Genomic DNA, 25,097 nt, shown 5'->3' with positions numbered 1-25,097 from the left:
ATGGGTGACAGAGGAGCAGTGGGTCGAATTCTAGACCAAGGATGTGCCATGATCGACGATCTGTTCATTCGGCGGATGAGAAGACTCGTATCAAATTAAGACGGGTCACTGAAGGGTCGGCAATTGTGCGCATCACCTGCCGCTCAACGCACTTCTCGGCCGGTACCGTTTCCCAGCTCACGCGAAGCTCTTCAGTGCGATACCCGCTCCTCCCTCACCGCCTTCCGTCTTATCTCCTCTTCTCGCCGCATTACCACCCGTCTGCCCGCCACCGCTGCCACCTCGCTGTTGTCTAGCTGCAATTGCACCCCTGATCGCCTTCTCCAGCTTCCCCCTCGCGTCCGCAGGCAAGCGGGCCGTCGCTTCACGGAAGGCAGATGGCTGACGTGAGGCCAAGTCTAGGAGGTGGGCAACGCTCGTTGCGGCTATCTCCTTTTCGTCTTTGCCCTCTTCGCTGCCGTCGTCAGCGTCTTCGTCGCGCAGCTGACACAAGTAGGCGGGAAGGACGATACCCATGAGCCTTGCTCGTAGGTCCTGAGCTTGCGGAGCGTCGTTTGAGGTAGATGGGAACATGCCCGCAAAACTTCTCAGGATCTCGAGGGCGATGGCTCGCTGCACGCTCGTTGCCGCCCGGAGAGTGGCCAGGTGTACGAAGCCTGGCAGTAGCTGGCCGACACAGTACGCCAGAGAGCACGTTGATGACGGAGCCGCGTCGGCCTTCTCGCCGCAGAGCGTGGTAGCGGCGGTAGCACCCGCTACAAGTATTGAGCGCCCGCAATTGGCCGCTGTGAGTGGAACCTCAGCTGCAGCGGCGCTGATCGCTTGATCGTCTTCGTCCTGCTGGTCTTGTTCCTCGAGGAAAGGCGTGCTCATCTTGTGCACAACAAGGTAGCACGCCTGCTCCAGTACCGGTTTGCTCAGTACGATACCGCCGGCGATGCTTGTGAGGATGACTGTCAATGCCATGAGGCAATTGCGCGTCTTAGCAGTCGCCACCTTGCCCGCACGACCCCTCAGATCGTCGATGCTGTTGAGTGCGAGTGAGACCAAGCCATGGGTACTTCTCCCCACTCCTGGGGTCGAAAGGCTCGCGCTGCGTTGACACAGATCCCTGAGCGAGGCCAGAGTAAGCGGCACGATGTCCACCACTGCCTCTCCACCTGCGAGTCGCTCATCGCTCAACAGCTCAGCGTAGAGATGCCAAGCGGTGCAGTACACGTCTTCCCGGCCTGCGTTGAGGGGCAGCATGTCGGCAAGAGTCAGAAGAGCAGAAAAGCCCGAGCGAAGCAGGAGGGCCTTCTCCTCGGTAGTTGCGCCAGGCTGTAGCGGCGCGCGTGAGATGGCGCAGACGATGATCCGAAGGAGTGAAGTGAGCTTTTCCGCTGCGCTCGGAAGAGTCGAGCCTGTCGATGAGCCCTTGTCTCCGTTGGTTGCCGGCTCCTCGGACCCGTCGAATAACCGCTGATCGTAGGCCTTCGCCAGCCCTACGACGAGATCGAGCACGGCTCCCTGCACAGCAGCGCTCTCTGTCATCGTCAAACGGAAGCAAAGGTTGACCAGCTCGCCGAAGGTCGAGTCCTGTATGATGGCCGTGCCCGCCACTTGCGGGCGAGCGAGAGAGCGCATCGCCGCGAGGTAAATGAGGGTCGTCTCCTGGGTACGCGAGGAGGAGGAGGCGGCGCTGCCAGTCACGGCCGCTCCTGCACTGGAGGCGAGGGCTTCGAACGCTAGACCGTAGAGTACAAAGAAGCTGAGCGTCGGCTCGCTGCGGGAGGCCGATGCGCCAGCATCCTCGCCTCCGTCCAGTGCCTTGAAGACTGCAGTGTTGTCCTTGTCCATCAATACGCTAAGCGCACGCAACATCTTGACCCAGCTCTGTTGGTAGTACGGCAGTAGGACCTCCCGTGCCAGACCAGCCCACTGGGAGTCTAGACTTGGATTGACTACGACAAAGCCATCTCCGCCCATTCCCAGCCCAAGTCCAGCACTAGAGCTGTCCGGGTCGATCTTGATCTTTGCATACTCCCTCAAGCTCGCAACCCAATACGGCACCAGCTCGCCATTCAGGTGAGGCTCAACGACGGGCAGGAGGTATGGCTGGGAACCAGCGTACGCCGCGACGGCTAGATCGCTCCAGGCGGAGAAGGTTGCAATTTTCAGCATGCCGGCCGCGTTTGGTGAAAGGTCCTTGACGTCTCCAAGAGATCGCATTTCCCCATTGTTGCTACACGACTGAAGTGCTGTAACTAGCTGCTTGAGGATACGCCCCATGCGGGTGACGTCGCGCACCACACCTGAGCCAACGAAGACAGCGCATACCCCAATGGCCGCCGCGAGCACCTCGGGCGTTGAGTCAGCCAAGAAGGCGGGCGTGAGTGCCGCAGCTATGGGGGCTTGGTGCTGCTCGAGTAGCAGTGCTTCCTCAAATTCAGGGTCGCGCGCAAGCTTGAAGGACTCGATGACATCTTGAAGTACCACGAGACCCGCAAGACGGATCTCGTCGTTTGCCGATGTGCTGGCCGTGAACGCCATCCGGATCAGGTCGGCTACGCGGCTGCTCATGAGACGTTGCGATGGTGCGCCAGCGGGGGAGGGGGCCTTGCGCTCCCCGTCGGCGTTGTGTTGGGACGGCGGAGTGGCGAAGTGCTCCAAGTGGCCGGAGCGGCGCACGACGACGAACACTTCGTGAAGGCATTGCAGGGCGAAGAGGCGGGTGCGCCAACGCGAACCCTGAAGGGCAGCAACCGTACTGCTCGCTTCGTCTTCCACGCCTAGTCCGGCGGCCTCTTCATCCTGTAGTTGCGGTCCTCCTCTCTGCTTCTCAGCACCAGCCTTCGGCGCGGCTGAATTTCCTCCCTTCTGCACACCTCCAATGATGATTCGCTGACAAAGGTCGATCCAGCTCCCCGGGCTCAGCTCTGCCGTCTGCCGCAGCCAGCTGAGCAACACCTCGCGTACCCCATCCATGCTCGGCTCGATATCCAGTTGAGCGAAAAGGTCTGCCACGAGGCCATCCCCTCCGAGCTTGCTCACCAGCAACGCCTGGCGCTGCACCAGCTGGTAAAGCCCGTGCACAGCCGCCAACTTTCGCGGACGCTTCCGGTTCCGCAGGTTCTCTGTCAACTGCGCAACCCAGGCAGGAAGATCCATCTGCTCTGCAGCTACGAACAAGCAATAATGCTGACGCGCCTTAGCCGCTTCCACGACTACTCCATCATCGTCCCTCTCTTTGCTCATCTCGTCGAGCAGCACGTGAATCAACCCGCGCACTTTCGAGCTCTCTTGCAAGTCTGGTCCGAGCACTCCCACCAAGCCGGAGACGACGCGACAGATCATTTGATGTGCCGGCAGGTCGGCGCGAAGGTTGACCGAACCGGCTGATCCGCCCTCGGGCTCGTGAGTGTCTTGCATGGAGAGCTTGACGAGCATACCTAGCGTGCCGCTGACGTAGGGAGCATAGCTGAGGGAAGCGGCGTCGATCACGAGGCGCAGCGCCTGTAGAGCGGCGTAGTGCACCGTCGGGTGAGGATCACTGCTCAAGCTCATCAGGACGTTGACCACTGTCTTCGTGAGCGGGCCAGCAGAGAGACCGCCCACTTCGGAATAGATGGCTCCGAACGCCAACGCGCACCCTGCTCGCGCATCAGGGTCACGGTTGGACACGACTTGATCGACGAGGAACTGCACTTGGCTGCTCATTGCTTGCGAACCCGCAACCGCTGCGAGGCGGCCATACGTCTGGCTGCTGACGGAGCGCAGCACGGAGTCGCCGTAGAGAAGCGCGTCCTTCAGAACCTCGCGCAGCGCTGTGGTGAGGCGATCATTGTTGAATCCCGTCGGCTTGGCTCCACTTATGCCGAGCGAGCCGGACATGGCCACTCGCAGTGCGCCGAGAGATGCTACGCATGCGTTGATCTGAATCGCAGCACGACGCCCCGGATTCTTCTCCAGCTTTGCGCTGCGCGAGTAGGTGAGCAACGTCTCGAACGCCGAAATTTGCAGATGACGCTTTTGGAAGGGCAGCAGAGCTGCAAAAAGCGCGAGAGCCGAGTCGACCATAGCAGTCGCAGGGGGAGGAGGAAGAGGCGCTGAGCCTGTGGGAAGGTCGTACCGCGCAAAGAGGACAAGCGGGTCATGCTCGGCCGCTCCGAGAACGGGACGGCGGGAGAGGGCGTCCAATTGCACCTCGACGCTATCCCTGTTGAGCAGATTGGGCCGAGTCGTCTCCTCTGTGGCAGGATAGGTCTTTCGACGTCGCTCCATGGCGGACTGCGTTTCGGGATCCGTCTCAGACGTGGCAATGAACGTTTCGTCGTCTCGTTGCAGGCTGGTCACGCCGAAAGCGTAGGAATCACTCATCGCCCAGAGGGTAGTGAATGAGCCCGCACTCGCCGCAATGGCAGCCTGCGCTGCGCTCCCCACGTATCTATCCGGCTCGGCGAAAGTGTGCAGGGCGACGGATATCAGCGAGTCCTGCAGTGGTTCCATGGCCGCATTTGTTGCGAGGGCGGCAAAGCATTGGAACAGTCGGCGGCGCAGCAGATGTTCGCGGTCTAGCAAGGTGAGTTGGCTCCGTTCTGCGCCTGGGATCTGCTCTTGTGCTAGGCCCGGATGTTGAGAGGCGAAGTTGTCCACAAATGCGAGGGTGTTGCTCAGGAGGGCTACGAGGCGGCGAGCCGTTTCGAGGCTAAGAAGGGGCGTAGCGTTATGAGAGAGGAAGGCGAGGATGCAGCCTAGAGCGCTCTCTCGGAGGTGTAGCATCAGCGCCCATTCTGCTTCTGATCGACTCGAGGGGGCGGATGAGGAAGACGAGCCGCCATTAAGGTTGTTTGGCTTAGGGAGAGCGTTCCTCCAGAGTAAAGTGAGATGGTCCATGTGCGGCCGAACGAAATTAGGGCCGAGCGACATCAGCGCGCTGAGCAATGTCCAAGCTACTTGGATCTCGACGCTCGCTATTGACCAAGAGTGGTCACCGCAGCTCTTCAGCAAGCTGCTGGCCATGTCCATCACCTGCGATCCGACATCGAAAGACGTGTAGAGCGGGCGTGATGGAATGACGCTCAGTACAGCTGCGAGACCCCGAGCGTGACCAATTGCTCGCTTGGAGACCTCGGCTCCTCCTCTTTCACCTGCGCCGTTGAGCGTCTTGAGGTCTTTGTTCAGCAGCTCGACAAGGGCAGGGATTGTCTTCGCTAGCTGGACCGGATAGATGTGGCACAACGTACGCAGACACCACGCCGCACTGATCTGCACCGAGTGGCTCGGGTGGGCCAAGCAGCGCAGCAGCGGATCGTATAGAGCGTCGAGGATCTGCGGCGGTGCATTGCCAAGCTGATGGAGAAGTCCCGCCACTTCGCCGAGGGCGAGGACGAGGGTGTACTTGGAGGGCGGCGGCGGTTGGCCAGGCATGACGACTGGAAATCTCTTGAGATAGGAGTTGCAGATCTCCTGAGCTGCGGTCACTTGGTCTTGCTCGCCTAGCATACGCTCTCCAATGACCCGACGAAGGATGAGATTGACGCCGGAGCGCAGCGTGAGGACTTCTGCGCGTGACGCGGTGGAGCGAGAGTGGTTTGGCAAGTCATCGATAAGGTGGCGGAGTACAGTTGCGTAGTTGGTTTGCACCCAAGCTATCCCGAGGGCGGTGAGCGTAGCAGCGTAGATGTCTAGCAGAGCGACTCGACCTCTCTTCGTCACTGCGCGGTAGAAGGGCTGAGCGATGAGGTCGAGCATGTTCTGAGGGGACAACATGGCTCCTCCTGGCCCCGTGGAGGCAGCATGTTGAGCTGCGGCTGCTGCGGCTGCATTGGCTTCCTCCTCCTCCGAGTCATCGCCTCCATCGTCCCGTTTGCCCTTCTTTTTCTTGGCCTTGGGAGCAGGCGGTGGGGGCGCTGAGTTTTCTCGCTGCGTCGAAGCGAGAAGGCTGCCTGCCATTCGAGCGATGGCGCGGCGTGTGACATAGTCGATGGACTCGATGTCCCTGAATGCGGCTGCAAGAATCGACTCGATGTCTGAGCGATTAGCGATGAAGTCTGTATGCTCGCAGAGAGACAGGATGCACTGCGGGCGGCAGAGAGCAAGTGAAATGGTGAGCGATATAGACAGCGTAGCGATGCCAAACCTCATTTCGCGCACTCACATCTGCGCAACCCCTCACGACAGCTCCTGCCTTGTCTGCCAATCCGGATCGCAAGCTCTTGACGACCTCCTTGGCAGCAACATCGCTCAGACTTTTACCGCCGCAAAGAATCGCCTTGTTCAGGCACACAAGCGCATGGTATCGCACAATGACTGGCGCACTGGTAGGCTTGAAGATCCTCTGTGTCGTGGTGACAATGTCAACGAACAATGACATGACCTGCTGTCCGAGCGACCCGAAGATGTCTCCTAGCACATAGAGAGCGGCCGTCTTGGACTCGCGGTCGAAGGTAAGCTTCGAGACTTTGCCGTCATCGCCTGCTATCTTGAGGAGTGTTTGTCCTATGTCATAGAGCGAGCGCGAGTCGCCACGCCTGAGGAGGAGTAAGAGGCAGCGAGCAAGAAGATGGCGTGCTGGTCGGCCAGGGCGAGGCCATTGCTGCGCTGGGGCTGGCGGTGTTGATGAGGTGGGCGAGACGGTATCGATGGAGGAGGCGAGTGGTGAGACGATGCGTAGGAGCGTCTTGACTAGTGCTGGTTGTGCTTTTGCGACGACGGCATCATCCTGTATGCGTGCCAAAGCGACTTCGAGCTTTGCCAGCCATTGCAGTAGATAGACGTCTGCCTGCTCGCCGCCAACTGACAGCTTCGACTCGTCGACTGTGAGGTCTGAAGCATAGCGAGCGTCGTCATTGCCGCTGCCTAGGGACGACGAAGACGACGCCATGCTAGAGGATGATCTGGTGGTGTCAAGCGGTTTGAGAATAGAACAAAGTGAATCAATCAGCTGTGCTCGGGCCACAAAGACATGATTCATCGACTTGAACTCGCCCGCCCGTCTGCCTCGACATCGTCGTCGTCTGCCGCGCGAAGGTCCGTCTCTCCGTCTCTCGAGTCGCGCCTGTCCGTCGAGGCCGCTTTCCTTTCCTCCCCTCAACACCATCATACATATTCCCCATTGCTTGTCACCCAACATCACGGAGGCCATCGTGACGACGGCACAGCGATAGCTCTGCGCAACAGTCTGTGGCTAGGGTGAATACCCGCCTACCACATCTTCATCCGCGCCAGTATGTCGCTGCCTGCGGGTCAAGTGGCCAACGCGGCTTCGTCGTCGGCCTCCTCGTCGTCGTCATCCCATCGACCACAGCCTGCAAAGTTGGACGATGTCGCCGCGCGATTGACAGATGGCAAGCTGGGTGAGCTAGGCGAACATCTTGAAACCATGATGATCCTCACTGACAGCTGCTTCACTCTCACTCAGACATTTCAAAACGACTATCGGCCGCATACGAGCTGCGAGAATGCGCAGAGCATTATCAGACGCACGACTATCTCGGATTCATCAAGCTCTTTGTTCCAGCATTCATTTCTGCATTCGCATCCGTGCAACCCAGTTTCAAGTCTGATGCTCCAGAGCACGTGAGTAGCGAGCGAGTCGCCTGGATGATCATCTGACTTCCCGCTTACCATTCTCTCACTTCCCCACCTTTGCAGCGCCTCCGTCATGCTCTCCTCGAGACGATGCGTCGCGTCCCCAACTTCGAGCCCGTCCGCAAATTCGCAAAGCAGCTAATGCCCGTCCTGCTCAACATTGTCAAGGAGGACAATGAAGAGAATGGCGAGATCACAATGAAGGTCCTCTCTGACATGCTCAGGTCGGGCAAGGAAGAGTGCGAAGAGTTCGCAATGCCCTTCTTTGAACTCATTCAGGGACTTTTCGTCAGCATGAAGAAGACGGTCGATAACTTCTTCGGAGTGAAAGCGGAGGGATCGTCAGATTCCCCTGCTCCTGCTGCGCCATCACCTGCTGAAGGGGGCGACGCAGCCGCAGCTTCTACGGCAGCAGCTGCAGCGCAGTCATCATCCTCGTCGACGTCTGGTTCAAAGACGCTCGCATCCACGCATGGCGGCTTCAAGATTCTCGCAGAATGCCCCATCGCAGTCGTACTGGTTCTGCAGACGTACTCATCCATCATGCGCCCGGCCCTCAACGGCTTCATCCCCGTCATCTTCGACAACTGCCTCCTCGTTCAAGCTCAACCACAGCGCGAGGCCCACGAAGCAGCAAAGCAGCGAGGAGACATCTTCGTCGGCGTAGCGCCGGGCATCCGCAATCGAGCTGCGTACTCGGAGATGATCCAGGCCCAGATCAAGACGATGAGCTTCCTCGCCTACGTGATCAAGAGTGGGTTGCCGGCTATAAAGGACTACGCCTCGATCTTGCCCGGAGTCAGCATGCGTCTCCTCCAAGACTGCCCTTCTGAAGCAGCTGGAGCGCGCAAGGAGCTTCTCGTCGCCGTACGTCACATCCTGGGTACCGAGCTTCGCGCTCATTTTGCCGCGTCCATCGATACGCTGCTGGACGATCGCGTTCTCCTTGGCACGGGCATCACCTCGCGAGAGATGCATCGCCCTCTCGCCATCAGCATGCTTGCCGATCTGATCCACCACTCGCGTGCCGACCTCTCTGCGAAACAGCTAGCCCACATCGTCCAGCTGCACGGCAAGATACTGCACGATCCTTCTCTCGCACCAGCCATTCAGACTATGTGCGCCAAACTGCTGCTCAATTTGGTCGAGGCGATCATTACTAATGATCCGGAGGGAACGAACAGATTGCTGAGGCAGATTCTCGACGCCTTCATTGAGAAGATGAAGAACCTTCCGCGGCTCAAGAGCGATTGGGAAGTGAACCGGAAACGCCGAGAGGCCGCCGCCAAGGCTGGAGGGGACAAGCCGGACGCTTTGCTCTCTGACGGCGACATTGACGTCGTCTCAATCGAGCGCAGCCAGCCAATCCAATCGGCGCACATGCTCCTCGACCATCGCGAGAGCGACGTTCTGAAGGACACTCTCTTTCTACTGCGCAATCTCTTCACAGGCTTCAAGACAATCCTCGCCCTCCTGAAACGAAGAGGAGCACCAGAGCCAGATGCGGATACGTTCAGCACCCTCTTCCGTGCTGGGCTGGACTGCTGGGGTATGGTGGACTTCCGAGAGCAGAACCAAGAGAAGGAGATGATGGATCTCTTCATTCCCATCTTCTACGACTTAAGCCCGCCCACGTTCCACGAGGTGTTCACGACGAACTTGCCCTTCCTTTATGAGATGATGCTCAGCAACAACGCTCTCATGGGCGTGCCGCAGAATTTGCTCTCCATGCAGAGCACGAGCAAGCGATTTGTTGGCATCGTGCTCCGCTTCCTCGCGGATAGGCTGGACGAGCTGGGCGATGCGGATCGCAAGAATGCTACCGTCACACTGCGCCTCTTCAAGCTCGCATTCATGGCAGTCACCATCTACCCGGAGGAGAACGAGCAGATGCTCCAGCCCCACCTTGGCTACTTCATCATGCACTCCATGAAGCTCGCCGCCAAAGCCACGGAGCCTAGCAATTACTTCTTGCTGCTGCGCGCCCTCTTCAGGAGCATCGGAGGCGGCAAGTTTGAGCTGCTCTACAAGGATGTTTTGCCGCTGCTGCCGGTAATGCTCGAGCAGCTCCACGCTTTCATGGACGCGGCGGAGAGCCCACAGAGGGAGACGTTCGTCGATCTCTGTCTCACGGTGCCTGTCAGACTGAGCGCCTTGCTGCCCTATCTCGGCTACTTGATGAAACCTCTCGTCCTTGCGTTGCGCTCATCGGGCGACTTGCTCTCCCAGGGCCTGAGGACGCTGGAGCTTTGTATCGACAACCTGACGCAAGAATTCCTCGACCCGATCATGGCTCCCTACCAGGTGGACATCATGAACGCGCTTTGGGAGCACTTGCAGCCTCTTCCTCACCCGCACGCCCATTCGCACACGACGATGCGCATCCTGGGCAAGATGGGCGGCCGCAATAGGCGCGTACTGCAGCAGCCCCCAAAGATCAAGTGGCAGAGCCCGAAGGACGCCGGAAGCTTTACCGTCTTCTTCGCTGGCTACGGGAACGAGACGACCACCGTAGGCGATGCAGCGGCGAGTGCCTCGCAGAGCTTGAGCTTGAAGCCAATCGTGGAGCTGGCTTGCGCTCATGTCCGACGAGGGGACAAGTACTATCGCCAGCACTCGTGGGAGCTGCTGAAGCACGCTGCTGCTTTATATCTGGATGGCACCCTGACATACGCCCAGCAGCCCAAGGAGGCAATGTTCGAGCGCGTCGTGCAAGGCCTCTTTGAAGCCACTCGAGTCGAAGAGCTGAAGGAAGATGCAACGACCTACGTTCTCGATGTGGCGAAGCATATCTTTGCATTAGAGGGGCAACGCTTCTCATCCGAGCCGAGCCAGAAGGAGCTCCTTACCGCTGGGCTGCTGCCTCTCACCAATGCCTTCTTTGGCGGTGTAGCGGAGAGCCTGTCGAGCATCGTAAATGACACGGCGGACTTGGAGGCGCACACGAAGCTGGTTCTTGCGATGGTCAAGGCGACCCGGGAGAGCTGTCGTGAAGCAGCGCAGCGCGCAGACAAGGAGAAGGACAAGGCGGTGGGGAACAAGGACGACACCGACGCAGCGCTGTGGGTGTACCTGGTTAAGCGTTTCAGCTCCAAGCTGTGCGGTCTTTGTTACGATAAGCTCTGGGCCAAGAAGAGCGGAGGTTGGTCAGGCGTCAATGCGCTTGTGCGTGACGCTGGACTGCCGGTCACATGGCTGCGCGACAACCGATTGGAGATTGTCCGCGCTCTCGTCTTCATGCTCAAGGACATGCCTACCGACCCGCCACGCAATGCAGAGGCGGTCGGAGAGACGTTATTGTTCGTCCTACGCACAGCCAACGAGGGCAGCGAGGCGGCTGCAGCGAAGAGCGGCGAAGGAGGCGAGGGTGGCAGCAGCCAGCCAGAAGAGGAGCGCGAACAGTTGGCTCGACAATGGGAGAATCAGCAAGGCCTTCTCACAGGCGCCCTCGTTGGCGAGCTGTCCAGCAGCAACGCCATCGTTCGCTCAGTGACGCGGGAGGCCTTCAAGTTGCTAGCCGAGTTCCGAGGCCAGACGATCACCGAGATCCTTACGCCGGTTAAGGATCGACTGCTCCAGCCCATCTTCACAAAGCCTTTGCGGGCTCTGCCCTTTGGCATGCAGATCGGGCACATAGATGCCATTACCTTCTGCCTCAACCTCGAGCCGCCCCTCCCCGCCTTCAACGAGGAGCTCTTTCGCGTTCTCACCGAGGCGTGTGCATTGGCCGACGCAGACGACTCGGCGCTCGTGGGGCGCTCGTCGCAGTACAAGAACACGATCGCTGTCACTAATCTGCGCATCGTTGCCATCAAGCTACTCGCTTCCGCGCTTGACCGTCCGGAGTTCCAGGGGCCACGTCACCAGGAGCAGAGACTGCGAATCATCTCCATGTACTTCAAGAGCCTCTACTCCCGCTCGGACGAGGTGGTGCAAGTCGCGTTCGACTCGCTCCGCGAATCGCTCAAGGACTCGCATCGACTGCCGAAAGATGTGCTGCGCTCGGGTCTCAGCCCTATTCTGCAGACCTTGGCCGACCCATCGAAGCTCACCGTTGTCGGTCTGGATGGCCTGGCTCGTCTGCTCAAGCTCTTAACCACGTACTTCAAAGTCGAGATCGGCAGCAAATTGCTTAGCCACATGCAGCACATCAGTCAAAATGTCGTGCTCGAGAAGGCGAGCGAGGGCGACCTGGACCCTCCGAAGTGGGCTGACGCGCATCACCTCTTGCACAGCAAGCTGCCAAGGGATAGCGACGTGATTGAGACGCTCTGCGCCATCGTGCGGGTCTTCCCGCTCCTCCCCTCTGCGGCTGTGCAGTTCATGGACCAGCTGGTCAGCACCGTCATTGACATAGAGGCCACTTTGCGTCGCTCTGGCGCCACGCCCTTCACTAAGCCGCTCGCCACGTATTTGGACAAGTACGCCGAACCTGCCTGCGAGTACTTTGCCGCCAAGATGGGCGATCAGCGCTACGCACGCTGCTTTAGGCTTTGCGTCGCTGAGGAGGGAGCAGAGGCGCTGCGCGCCGAGGTCACGAAAAAGAGAGAGAAGATGATCATCTCGCTCCTCTCCCGCCCCAGCGGTGATGACTCTCAACAGCAGCAATCGCAGCCGCCTCAACCTCAGTCCGCCTGCACAGCTCTACAGCTCATTCAAGCCCTTGTATCCCGCCAGCCTACATGGCTTGTCGACAACCAGGACGTCTTCACAGCCGTCAAACAACACTGGCGCACACCTGCCTGCTCCTCTCGTCGACGCAACGAGACCAACGCTGGTCCGAAATGCGAGCTCCTGTTGCTCCTCGACGTCTTCCAGTCGTACCTCCGCCAGCAGCCAGATGTGGAAGCCTACTTTGATCTGCTGGACGGATTCACCTATCCGAGCTGCATTGACATGACTCCGCTGCTGCGCTTCTGCTATGAACAGCTCGCGATCAAGGCGAGCACGGAATTCAAGCGCAAGGTCGTGGAGAGGTGGATCGAGGTATTTGAGAGTCGAGAATTCTCGCAGGAATTCAAGAGCCAGGCATTGCGTGTGTTGGTGAACCCGGTGTTGTTTGCCACGGCACGGCCCGGAAAGAAGGGCGACGAGGAGGGCAGGCAGTCTGCTGATGAGAAAAAGACAGACGAGGACAAGAAGAAGGAAGGTGACAGCGACGGCGACACCTCCATGGCCGAGCCCGCCCCATCCCCTCCCAGCCCGCTCTTCGACGCCGACCTCTTTTCTTCAGTCGTCAATCGCGTCTGGAAGCCCTTTCAGTCCAAGCTCGGCTTTCAGCTCTGCTCCGACGACGGGCATCGTGTCGAGCTGCTCCACATGTCCACCCTTACCCTCGAGCACTGCGTCGATCTCCTCATCAGCCAAGGGGGCAATCGCAGGGAGACGATCAAATTCGGCTGGGCGCACATCGCCTCGGAAGATGCGACGGTCAAGAACGCGGCGTACGTATTCATCTCGCGCTTCCTGGAGTATTGCGATAGCCCGATGAAGATCGTAGGGCAGGTTTACACGGGGATGCTCCGCAGCGAGAAGCCGGAGGGCAGGGCGCTACTCAGGCGGGCCCTGGACATCCTCGTGCCCGCTCTGCCCACACGAGTGCAAGCGCCTAACGACGGAGGGCCACCGCTCTGGGTCAAGTGGACGAAGAGCCTCCTCGCGACAGAAGCCCATACGTCGGCGGTCTTGATGAACATCCTCAATCTGCTCGTACGACACGCCGACCAGTTCTATCCGTACCGCGACTCATTTGTGCCGCACATGCCGGCGTGCTTGGCACGCTTCGGGTCGGGCCAGACACTGGAGCAGAAGTTGCTCGCGATTGATGTCGTCGACTTGATCGTGCGCTGGGAGAAGAAGAGGATCGCGGCTGTTACGGAGAGGGAGAAAGCAGCGGCCGAGAAGCAGAAGGAGGATGGCGAGGACGCTGACGCAATGGATGTGGATGATGAGCAGCCAGAGGAAGAGACCACCGCCAAGAGCCCTGATCCCCCAACAACTCGCAATACGCGCAAGAGGGCAGCAGCAGCTACCGCAGCTGATGGCGAAGAAGCAGCGAAGGCCGCCACCCCTGCCGAGCCCGCCACTCGTAAGCGCGTGCGCATGGAACAGGACGATGATGACAAGAAGGCAGACAAGGCCGCTTCGCCTGCGGTTGTCGGCGTTGCAGACCAGCATGCCTACTCAGTCCCAAAGAATGTCCGCGAGGCCCTGGTCACCTTCCTTTTGCGCTCAATCTGCTTCTCGACCGACTCGATGAATCGCGGGCCAGTGGGTCGAGCCTTCTTCACCTACCGTGAGATCGCCGCAATGGGCTTCTGGAACGTCTGCGACATCAAGCTCAACATCTTCCAGCGGCCGCTCATGGCGGCCGACCTGAGCGACGTCGAGCCCTTTGGAAACGCCTTCAACATCGTCTGCAACTCGCTGCAGGCGCTGCGGGTCATTTGCAAGGAGAAGAGCGACGCCTGGTTCGTGGCGCATGCACCACAGCTTTGCAAGTTGCTGGAGAAGAGCGTCAGGATGAAGCAACCCATCGTGATCGAGTTAACCCGCTCTATTCTCGAGCGTGTGTTCGAGGCCGTGCCCGACATCCAGCCAGAGGACAAGGACGCCGAGGGAGAGGAAGACGACGACGGTAGCGTGCCTCCGACCGAGGTCAAGTCCGTTGCTGCAGAGTCAAAGTCGACGCATCACGAGCCAGAGGAGGTGCCCAGCATCGTGCGTTCTTTCGGCGACAAGGCGATTCAGGATGGGTTTGCCGACTTCCGTAATCCGTACGCTGCCTTTGTCGTCCTTGGCGCGTGGGCCAAGTCCAAGCCGGAGCGCATTGACGCATACCTCTCGCCGCTCATCAAGGCGCTGTCGCGCTTCACTAAGGATCACCTTGCTCAGCAACAGCAGCAAGCTGGGCCGGGAGGGGCGATCAAGGCCTATGGCGGCGTGGACGCGCACGTCAAGCTGCTGCTCATGGCTCTCGACCTTACGAAGACGCGCATCTCACACCTCGGAGACCAGCGTCGTTGGTGGCTCAGCGCCGCTGTCCAGCTTGGCGAGAAGTCGTCTAGCATTGACGTCTGCCGCTTTCTACTCAACACGCTGTCGAAGTGGGTCTTGGAGGGCAAGGAGCAGTTCCCTACGGTCAAGGAGAAAGCCGGTCTCCTAGTCAAGATGATCACGTTCGAAAATCGTGACGACGACGAGCTGCTCAAGGAATACCTTGAGCTCATCTACTCCATCTACACGTCGCCTCAGCTCGCCCGTACGGAGCTGACTGTCAAGCTTGAGCCGGCTTTCTTGCTTGGCTGCAGGCACAGCGACCCGCAGCTGCGTCAGAAGTTCCTTGACGTCTTCGATCGCACGCTGATCAAGGCTGTTCCCGGTCGACTACAATACCTGCTCGGCCAGCAGAGCTGGGAACATATGGCCGAGCACTTTTGGATCACGCAGGTGCTCGACTTGCTATTGGGGTCCATCGATGGAGACAAGCCGCTGGTGGCTGTCACGCCCTCGCTCTCCTCACGACATGGCGCTGCCTTCGTCGGGCAGATGAAGAGCATGACGACGGGTGCCTTCATCCGCGCACTTCGCGGCCTCGTCTACGCATCAAAGGAGAGCGCACACGACATCTTCGTCGACGTCTTCCGAGCGGCTTGGTCTTCGCTGCCGCGGAAGTATCAGCTCGATGTCACTCGCTCCCTCATCGCCATTCTTACGCGCGACTACCACCTCCGTCAAGTCACTCGCCGCCCCAATGTCGTGCAGACCCTTCTGGACAGTGCTCAAGCCTGTCGCCCACAACCTGAGCTGCCTCCTCATGTCGTCAAGTACCTAGGCAAGACGTTCCAAGCCTGGCACACGTCCGTCGACCTGCTGCAGAATCTCATCAACACCCTGCCGCGCGAAGACGACTCGATCCGCGAGGCGACGTTGGACGCGCAGGCGGAGATGTTTGCTGAGCTGGCTGAAGAGGACGCCTTCTATGGCCTGTGGAGGAGGAGATGCGTGTATGCAGAGAGCAATTCGGCCATTGCCTATGAGCAGAGCGGCATGTGGGCTAAGGCCCAGGTGGCGTATGAGAATGCGCAGATGAGGGCGCGATCGGGCGTGTTGACGTTCACCGAGGCAGAGTATAGCTTGTGGGAGGATCATTGGGTGAGTTGTTGTGCCCGCGTAGGACTGACTGTTGGCCGTGTGAGACTTACATCTGCTCTCTCTCTCCGATCCGCGCACCAGGTCATCTGCGCCCAGAAGCTTCAGCAGTGGGAGATCCTCACCGACTTGGCCAAGCTTGAGGGCAACCATGACCTGCTCCTCGAGTGCGCTTGGCGACTCAGCGACTGGTTGCAAGAGAAAGACTACCTTGAGCAAGCTCTTGACTCTCTCTCTGCGGTGCCCACGCCTCGTCGCCGCGTCTTTGCCGCTTTCATGGCTTTGCTGAAGCAGCAAGATCGCTCGTCGTCCGAGTTCGGCTCCATTTGCGACGAAGCCATACAGCTATCGCTGCGCAAGTGGCATTCGCTGCCCTCGACGGTCACGCAAGCCCACGTTCCTCTCCTACAGATCTTCCAGCAATTCATCGAGCTGCAGGAGGCAAGCACCATTTTCACGAGCTTGGCGCAGACGAACGCAGCCAACATTGATCAGCGCTCTTCAGACCTCAAGACACTGATGCAGACGTGGAGGGAGCGACTGCCCAACCTCTGCGACGACATCAATGCATGGAGCGATCTCGTCGCCTGGCGCCAGCACGTCTTCTCTGCGGTCAACAAGGCGTACCTTCCACTGGTTCCTCATCTCCAGCAGAATGGCGCACAAGGCTCAAGCACCAACTCGTATGCCTACCGCGGCTATCACGAGACCGCGTGGATAATCAATCGCTTCGCTCACGTCGCTCGCAAGCACCATCTCAACGACGTGTGCATTTCGTCGCTCACAAAGATCTACACGCTGCCGAACATCGAGATCCAGGAGGCCTTCCTCAAGCTGCGCGAGCAAGCCAAATGTCACTACCAGAACCCCGCCGAGCTCGGTCAAGGTCTAGAGGTCATCAACAACACGAACCTCATGTTCTTTGCCGCGCCGCAGAAGGCTGAATTTTTCACGCTCAAGGGCATGTTCATGGAGAAGCTAGGCTTGTCAGAAGACGCCAATCACGCCTTTGCGACGGCCATCCAGATGGACCTCGGCCTGGGCAAGGCATGGATCGAGTGGGGACGCTACAACGAGAGAATGTTGCGCAATGATCCTGCCAACGGCTTCTATGCGGGCAGCGCGACGAGCTGCTACTTGCAGGCTGCGAGCTTGTACAAGAATAGCAAGGTACGCAAGGTGCTGGTACGCGTGCTCTGGTTGCTCGGCGCGGAGAACTCGCAGCAAGCCGCAATTCAGGCATTCGAGTCTTTCAGGGGCGAGCACCCGACGTGGTACTGGGTCACGTTCATTCCGCAGCTCCTCGCAGCGCTCAATCATCGCGAGGTGGTCGTAGCCAAGCGCATCCTGGTCTCCATCGCAAAGAGCTACCCGCAGGCACTCTACTACAGCGTGAGGACAACGCGCGAGGAGTACAATGTGCTCAGACGCAACTTGGCGGCGCATCGCGCATACCAGGCTAGGCAACAGATGGAGAGGGCCCAGCAGGCCCAGCAGGCCCAGAGGGCAGCCGCAGCTGCGGCGGCTGCCACTCAAGAGTCCAGTGGTGATGGCAGCAAGAGCGGCGGAGACGGGGACAAGACGGAGACATCGGAGAAGAGCGGTGAAAACAAGGTCAGCGAGGAGAAGAAGGAGGACGAAAAGAAGGAAGGCGGTGAAAGCGACAAGGTATCATCAAGCGCAGAGGGTCAAGACAAGCCTGCAGACGGCGCTGGCCCCGACGACAAGATGGACACCGACGCCAAGCCCAGCGAGAGCAGTGACAAGCCCAAGGCCGACGAAGGGAAGCCAGCAACGCCAGCCGGAGGTGACGACAAGGAGAAGGACAAGACGGCCGCTCCTGCGGCTGCTCCTACACCGGCACCGACGTCTGCAGCCGCACCATCTCAAGCTGCGTCAACATCTTCGCCAGCAACAAACGCTGCCAGCGCCTCTGGACCGGCCAATACCTCCACTCCCGGAGCTGCACCTGGCACTCCCTCGGCAGGCAGTACTGACACTAGCGCCGCTCCTCAACCATGGGACCACGTCGACGGCGTCATCAACGTTCTGAAGACAGCCTTCCCGCTCCTCGCACTCACGATGGAGAACATGGCCGAGCAGATCATCCAACGCTTCAAGGCATCTGCGGAAGAGGACCTGCATCGCCTCATGAATGCACTGCTCAGCGAGGCAATGCAGCAGTACATCACCCGCGCCATGATGCCAGATGACGACGGTAGTCTGCCCGCTCCCACGCGCCAGAACCTGCATCGCTTTAGTCAGAACCTAGCCGCGAGTCCATTGCGCGACTCGTTTGAGGAAGACTTCATCAAGACGCCCGACCTTACGCTGCGCGAGGCAATCAAGCGCCTGGCGCAGTGGCGTGACCGCTACGAGATGGCCATCGACCGCCGCCCTCAGCGCTACCCCTTGGAGCACTCGTCTCACTTCCTCTGCGAGTTCCAGCACCTCAAGTTCGACGAGGTTGAAGTGCCAGGCCAGTACCTCGAGCATCACGACAACAACAGTGACTTTGTGCGCATCGCCCGCTTCAGCAACACGTTCGAGGTCATTCGATCGAGCGGTGCATGCACACGCAGGCTGTCGATGCTCAGCAACAAGGGTGTTGTCCACATGTTCCAGGTCTCGCTCAACACGCCGCGCCACTGCCGTCGCGAAGAGAAGACGATGCAGCTTTTCCGCTGCCTCAATGGTGTGCTGGAGCGTCGAATCCAGACTCGCAGGCGCGGCCTCTTCTTCGAGACGCCCATCGCCGTGCCTCTTACTACGCATGCACGCCTCATGTCCACCTCGGCGGGTGTCGTGTCCCTGTACGATGTCTGGGAGGAGCACTGCCGTGCAGTCGGGCAAGGCAAAGAGGATCCGGTCCACCTGTGGGTCGAGAAGCTCAAGAGCCTTGGCTGGAGCCCGCAACGCAGCCTCGCCGAGCAGTCCAACGTCCGCACCGAGCTGCTGGAGGAGATCGTAGCGAAGCTGTGCCCGGACACGGTACTCAGCGACTACATGGCCAAGAGCATGCGCACGCCTCAGGATCTCTGGCTTTGCCGCAAGCAGTTCACGCTATCTATGGCTGCCAATTCTCTGCTCAGCTACTGCTTCTTTATTGGCGCGAGGCAGCCCAGTCGCTTCCACATCGCGCGCGATACGGGTGTGGTGCACCAGAGCGACCTACTCCCCGCCTTCAACTCCAACTCGCCGTTCAAGAGCGCAGATGCTGTACCCTTCAGGCTCAGTCCATCGATGCAGACCTTCATCGGTGCTGGCCTCATCGAGGGAGCATTCATTGCTGGCCTCTCGACAATGGGTCGCGCGCTCACCGAGCATCCTGCCAAGCTGGCCGAGCTGCTCGGTCTCTTCGTGCGCGACGACCTGCCTCGCGAGACGCCCGTTGCGGTCGTGGACAAGACATGCCAGGAGATCATCAAGAGGATGAGTTTGATTGCGGGTGGGGCGCCGCCTGCCGCGAATGGCAATGGCGCAAATGGAGGAAATGCGAATGGCGGAGCGACTGGTGGTGCGGACACGCCGCCGCACGCGCTCAACAACCAGGTCACGATTGATTTGACCAACAGCGCGACGAGCATTGCAAAGCTGGCGCTCAATGACCCACTCTGGATGCCTTGGTTGTAAGCGTGAAGTGACAGAGATGGGGAAGCGAATGGAAGGAGAAAGTATCAGTCTCGAGTTGTCTGTGGTCATCTATTGAATGTCATGTGTATCTATGCCCCTTCTACATCATCTGATCGTGAGGAGTGACTGGTCTAGAGTAGATGTGCGTGTGTCTGGAGGAATCTCTGGCCTGTGGACAAGCAGTCTATCGAGCCGGAGCATGACAAAGATTTCACAACTTGTTAAGCCCTCGGCAACCTTCTCCATTCTAGAGCAACCGTTTCCTGCGTAGCTCATGCGGCGTTGGCTTGCTGACTCTTCCTGGCGAGGTCTAAGGGGAAAGAGCAGACCGCAAACCCGGCTTCGACGTTGCATTCGATGACACTCTGCTCAGCTGCGAGTGCCGTAGTGTTGAGCTCCATCGTCATCAGCGACTCGTCGCCATGACCGCCCAGGGTCCTATGCGTGAGGTGGTTGCAGCAGGTCGAGTTGATGAGCGGCATTGAGCAGGGCAGACTTTCACTGTAGCTGTGGAGGAGCATGACTGGACATCGTCAGCGAAGCAGCGAGGCGGACGCGCGTGGTCGTGCGACTGACCATTTGTTGGGATAGCTGCAGCAGAAAGTAGTCGCGCCAATGACCGGCTTGATCTGCAATAGTAGCACAGCGAGAGCGAGAAGAGGCATGTTGAAGAAGGTCATGGGCAAAGGAAAGCTTTCTGCAGAGGTTCGCGCCTGGCGGGCAAGGGGATGCTGAAAGACGTTGAGGTATTCGATGAAGCGACATGTATTTGTTTTTGCCACACTGCTCACGCTCACAGCTACGTAATTACGGCGACTATGCTCAGAGGGGCTTACAAAACAGGCCGAAGTATTGCCACACGGCAACCATCTCCTTCCCGCTTGGTCTATTTGTTGAGAATGGGATTTTGGTACCGCCGCCGACTCAATATTGCCGCCTCAGCTCGCCCGCCTGTCGTCGCTACTGTATCTCGTCCTGATCGCCGCCAGGCTTCAGAGCGAAGCTCATTACTGTCTGCCTAATGGCTGGCGTTGTCGCGATGGACGAAGGGATGATCTTCGATCTTTGTCAGCACGAACTCGTTGCGAGATGTAGCGTCGGGAGATTGCGCCATGTCGGGGGGTCCGCAGCAGTTGGCATTAACCCCGGGACTGGTACAGTTCTCGCTCGAGGTGTAGCTTTGCATGACCGGTCATAAGGGCAGTCATCAGCTCACGAATGTTTCTCCATGCCTTTGCCTTTCAGGAAGAGTCCCACTCACCATCCGGAGGGATAAGAGCAGCAGAAAGCGTGGGCTTTTCCGATGGCGAGCAGGAGCACGAGACCGGTTATAGCTGCGGTGACCAACGAAAATTGGGTGTGCATCTCCAGAAAATGGCTGCTTGTTGGGAGAAAATATTTGCGCAAGGATCAAGCTCACGCTGCTTATAGGAAGGATGACCGCGTTGTAAGTCGTCGTCGAAGCAATGCCAAGCGTGGCCGAACGCGTGTCAATGGATGTCGCGACGGGCGTGGGACGTCAAGGATAATGAGCAGGATCAGCCATTCGGAGGTAGTACACGGAGTCGCTGCCACGTCGGCCCACCGCTCGGTCGGCGTAACACCCTGATCCTCCTGCCGACCACATCACTCTTCCTCCATCTGACGGCACTACTGGCCTCTGACCATGGCAAGATTCTCAGGCTTGGTTTCGTCACGGTCCCTCTTCTTCCCTTCAAGCTTGCCGCTCACGGCCGGCTTGAGCTCCGTCAGAGGGAAGTTTCCGAACCTATCGAGTCCACGACTGCCGTCAGCATGAGTGCAGCAGTTCGCTTCTAAAGCTGGAAAGATGCAGCCAGTGTCTTGGCTGTAGCTGTACGTCCAGCGGGACAAAGAAGGCATCTAGTCAGTGCAGGAAGTGTGTACCGTACCTCTGTGATTCTCACCAGCCGCCACCATTTGGGTACGAGCAGCAGAAGTCGGCCATGACCTTGGGCACGATGAGAAGCAAGAGGGCGAGCAAAACGCTGAGGACGGCAGAGTGGGCAGGCATGTTGAGCTGCGGCAGTGTGTTGAGGAGCTGCGACAGATTAGAGTCTGAGCATATGAGAAGGGGGAGAGGAGTGGCAAGCAGAGCCGGCCACTTAAGCTGACCTCGTTCTAGCGGCACTGGCAACGAGCGCGTTCTGTCTGAATGTAGTAGCCGAATGCCAAGTCGGTGAACAATACTCCGTGCACGCAGCTCTCGGCGTGCCGCCATACGGCACTGCAGCAGCAAGTCCCTCTAAGCAGCGGCAGAAGCAGTCGATGCACAAGCAACACGCTGACAAGGTGACGACCACTGCATTTCGGCATATATCGCTCGCTCCCCCGACGGCTTCTCGTGTGTCTGGGCCGTCGCCCCTACGTCTTGTCATGCACAGTGTGTATGAAGTGGCGCCCTGCTCCCCATGTCTCTACGTCTGAATCTTTCATCATCCTCCGAACGTCCTGCGTGTTACTCGCTTCTCCCATCCCCAATGCTTAGCCTCAAAGGGCCCCCCTGCAATCTAGTCTCGTTGCTAGGACACCAATTGTGCCAACCGCAGCATAAGCACATCGTGTTCTCGGAATTACTCGAGCAGTTGGCGCACCCATTCTGGCAGACGAAACCGTAAGGCTGGTAGATCTTCCACGACTGGCAGCCATCGCCGTCGCTGAGAGTCTTGACCTGGTTGAGGGTGCCCTGGATAAAGGTCGAGGTGCCCGTGCAGTTCGTTGTAAGGTAGCAGTACCCCAGGCCTGCCCCGTAAGAAGGGAGGGCGAGGGAGAGCATCTGCGAAAGCAAAAGCCCGACTCGTGTGAGGAGCATCAGCACAAAGTGTGGCAGCATTTCGAGCGGAAGCGGTATGAGGCCACGATTGCGTCTTGTGAGGGATGAGAGGTGCAAGAGCACTAAGGCTGTGATACTGTTAACTTTTTCGAGTTCAAGAAGGCGCGAATCGTGGAAGATTCTGCCGAATCGCGTGGTATGACCTCTTCCCGCCTGCAGCAGGGTCACATACAGTATGGTAGAAAGTAAGCGTGACCTCTACGGTGCTTGCTTCTTGCCACGTCAAGTGTGCCCTGTAGCTGTGAGAGACACAGGCAGCCTCGCGCAAGGTACGTGAGACCCCTGAGGCTGAGCGATTCGGCCGGTGCGATGAGCGTGGGCGCGGAGAGGATATCCGACGATCGATGCTGGGTAGCATCAACGGCGTTGCGGGGGAGAAGCACGCCGTAAAGAATGTCAGCAAGACTCTTGGCGTTCAGCACATATTAGCATTTCGGGTGATCGTGTATAGGAAAGTTTCGGGTGATTATATAAAGAGGAAGATAGTCCGTCACGCGTGAGAGCAGAGGTGGATCAGACTCCCACCGTGAGAGCAGGCAATGCACCTGGGTACGCCGGCCTTGTGTAGCCAGTCTCGCCATGATTCTCACATGTTGAGCCCAACGCGCGTCTGTTTGATATCAAAGACGACCCCACCCTTCTTCTTGAACAAAGGCCAGCCCAGAACCCACTCCGACATATCAAGCTGCATTCCCTGTACGACGTACAAGCACTGGTTCTCCTCGCGGACTACCGTCTCCTTGCCCACGAAGCGCATGGTCTTGCCTGCGCCGAAACCAAGCGTAAAGGAAGGACCACCACGCTCGCAGTCGACGGCGGCGGCGAGTACTTGGGCGTGGTTGATCATCTTCATCGTCGCGTTGAGCTTCTTGGCGGCAAAGATCTTCTTTGCCGACTGGGTGGGCTCGGAACAGAAGGTCAGCTGTAGTGCCTCTACAGATAGACGCCGTTGCACTCACGGCTAAGTCCACGGAGATGGTGTCGCTGGCCGACTCGATGGCGGCTGCTTCGAAGTTGTAGATGCCGTCCATGGTGCCGTCTACGTTCCAGACGTTGCCCTTGGTGGGAAGGGGCAGCCAGAAGCCCGGGGAGAAAGAGTCTCCAAAAGAAAGCGTGTTGGCGGCGAGGTCAATGGCAAAAGCGGTGTTGGACGTGGAAACGAATGGCTTCAAGCTCTGGTCGATGGCACTGAAGCCGAGCGGGGAGTCGGGCGCGAGACCGAAGATGCCCACGGGGTGAGTCGCGGTGCCTCGGTCGTTCAGGATGACCTCCATTTGATCCGTGGCGCCGACAGCTGCCATTGCAGAGATCCCGCCGACGGCGATAGTGTCCTCGTAGACGTTAACGGTGTAGTTCAGACCCCCTGAGAGGGCGCCTTTGCCCTTTCGGCCAGTATCTTTGCCGCCGCGATAGTTTGCTGACTTGCCGAGCGTCGTCTGCGGCGTGCCTGTGGCTACGACGACCTTGTAAGTAGCCTTGCCGATGCCAATGTCAGTCGTGTACGCGTACTGAGGTGGGTCGATGGTGAGACTAGCACCAGAACCTGCGCGCTCAGCCAATGCCGAAGGGATGCGTTGCTTAACGAGAGGGTAGGTGATGCCCGTCGAGGCGGCGGCGAGTAGGGCGCCGTAGACAAGCGCACAAAGCGAGGGAGCAACGGTGAGCATGTTGAGCGTGGGTGAGCGAGGTTGCTTTGGGTCGAGGAGGCAATGGGGAGTTGGCAAAGAAGAAAGAAGAGGCAAGGGGAGGCCGAAATAACGCATTGCTCGTGGGCTGAGGGCTTTCTTCGCAGAGGTACGGCCCGACTAGCGGCGGCGAGCGGGAGCAGCGGCAGGATTTCAACTGACATCGTCGGTACGGGACGAGAAAATTGCCCAGCGCTTCTTGATGACTCAATAGCGGCGCGATGCTGGGTCAGAAGCGTATCTCGTTTGGCCGCCGTATGAGCGATAGCGCTGGGCTGGTGCGAGCCTTGCAGAGAGGTATTGCGGTGTGAGCCCGCTGCGCTCGTGAGGTCGCGGGGGCCGACACGTGTCTGATTGACCTCTGTCGCTTCATTGCGAGCCGTGACGGTCATTGATGGACCTTATCTTGACCGCAGTCTTTGTGTTGTGAGGCGCCCGTACTTGCATGATGGCCACCGCGGACGTGACCACGCGACACTGGAGCAGCCGACGCTATGAGAGCCGCCCACATCATCGAGGGATGACGTTGAATCGTGACCTCGCCTCGCTGTCATTGTTGAGCGCGTCGAGAAGCCGATCGATCCCTAGGGAGAGATCGACGACGAAAGACAGAAAGGAGAACAAGGCTGAGAGCGCCGGCCTGTGGCTGTGGATGCACGTCATGCGTGCGTCAAGACCGAGAGCTTCCTTCGCGATGCGGGGCGCCGCCACCCCACCGGCGTCGAGTCGAGATCGCCGAGGGCAAGCCCAGGCCAGACCCCAGGGGAAGGCATGCTCTTCGCCGCTGCCCCCACCCCCGCCGTGCGTACGGGCTCCGGCGACTGCTATTCTCGACAGACAGATGCGGGCGGAGGGATTAGGATGGTTTGGCTGCCGCCATCCCTGCCAAGAAGCCTAATCAAAGATGTTGGGGTACCCTGGGGTGGTGCACGATAAGATGTAAAGATGGGTCACCTGAGCTGCGCGGGGGATCAAAAGGTCACGCCTATCGCTAAGCCACCAGGAGCGTCATCTCGTACGCATTAAGCCTTCATCTTCTGTATAGCAAGGAATAGCGTTGAAGTGTCGTGTGCCGCCTCCCCCTGACCGCAAGATAGAGAGACTCACACCGCAACGCTAATTCTTCGACAGCCTGGGGCCCCCTCATCTTGCTCCCAGAGCGCCTTGCGGCTAAGACACCGGTAACGGCCGATCAATCGAGCGGT

At 59.0% G+C, this 25,097-nt stretch overlaps 6 protein-coding genes across 6 annotated transcripts; 2 read left to right on the top strand and 4 right to left on the bottom strand.

The window, feature by feature from the left end:
* On the bottom strand, positions 1-6,893 carry BDZ90DRAFT_234528 (hypothetical protein). The gene is made up of 2 exons (XM_025507052.1): positions 6,140-6,893; positions 1-6,060 (listed from the first exon to the last, which is right to left on the bottom strand). Exons 1-2 carry the CDS (start codon positions 6,863-6,865, stop codon positions 178-180), a joined length of 6,609 nt encoding a protein of 2,202 aa, XP_025359531.1. The 5' UTR covers positions 6,866-6,893; the 3' UTR covers positions 1-177.
* Positions 6,894-7,082: 189 nt separating this feature from the next.
* BDZ90DRAFT_281903 (hypothetical protein) lies at positions 7,083-19,463 on the top strand. Its single transcript, XM_025509407.1, has 4 exons — positions 7,083-7,337; positions 7,403-7,560; positions 7,636-15,726; positions 15,808-19,463. The coding sequence occupies exons 1-4, from the start codon at positions 7,211-7,213 to the stop codon at positions 19,354-19,356; spliced, it is 11,925 nt and encodes a 3,974-aa protein (XP_025359530.1). The 5' UTR covers positions 7,083-7,210; the 3' UTR covers positions 19,357-19,463.
* Positions 19,464-20,374: 911 nt separating this feature from the next.
* BDZ90DRAFT_228607 (hypothetical protein) lies at positions 20,375-21,388 on the bottom strand (the record flags this gene model as incomplete). Its single annotated transcript, XM_025504822.1, has 4 exons — positions 20,375-20,534; positions 20,618-20,721; positions 21,022-21,124; positions 21,282-21,388. The coding sequence occupies 4 exons, from the start codon at positions 21,386-21,388 to the stop codon at positions 20,375-20,377; spliced, it is 474 nt and encodes a 157-aa protein (XP_025359529.1).
* A 283-nt stretch (positions 21,389-21,671) lies between these two features.
* Positions 21,672-22,579, bottom strand: BDZ90DRAFT_234526 (hypothetical protein). The gene has a single exon (XM_025507051.1). The coding sequence runs from the start codon at positions 22,205-22,207 to the stop codon at positions 21,833-21,835; it is 375 nt and encodes a 124-aa protein (XP_025359528.1). The 5' UTR covers positions 22,208-22,579; the 3' UTR covers positions 21,672-21,832.
* Positions 22,580-22,616: 37 nt separating this feature from the next.
* On the bottom strand, positions 22,617-24,154 carry BDZ90DRAFT_88595 (hypothetical protein). Its single transcript, XM_025509922.1, has one exon. The coding sequence runs from the start codon at positions 23,968-23,970 to the stop codon at positions 22,888-22,890; it is 1,083 nt and encodes a 360-aa protein (XP_025359527.1). The 5' UTR covers positions 23,971-24,154; the 3' UTR covers positions 22,617-22,887.
* On the top strand, positions 24,155-24,978 carry BDZ90DRAFT_88596 (hypothetical protein). Its single transcript, XM_025509923.1, has one exon. It carries the CDS (start codon positions 24,338-24,340, stop codon positions 24,788-24,790), a length of 453 nt encoding a protein of 150 aa, XP_025359526.1. The 5' UTR covers positions 24,155-24,337; the 3' UTR covers positions 24,791-24,978.
* The last annotated feature ends 119 nt before the right edge of the window (positions 24,979-25,097 follow it).

The sequence above is a fragment of the Jaminaea rosea genome (assembly GCF_003144245.1).
Source record: "Jaminaea rosea strain MCA 5214 unplaced genomic scaffold BDZ90scaffold_17, whole genome shotgun sequence".
NCBI lineage: Eukaryota > Fungi > Basidiomycota > Exobasidiomycetes > Microstromatales > Jaminaea > Jaminaea rosea.
The sequence above is the reverse complement of the archived record's forward strand: the minus strand, read 5'-3'. Positions and strand labels throughout refer to the sequence as shown.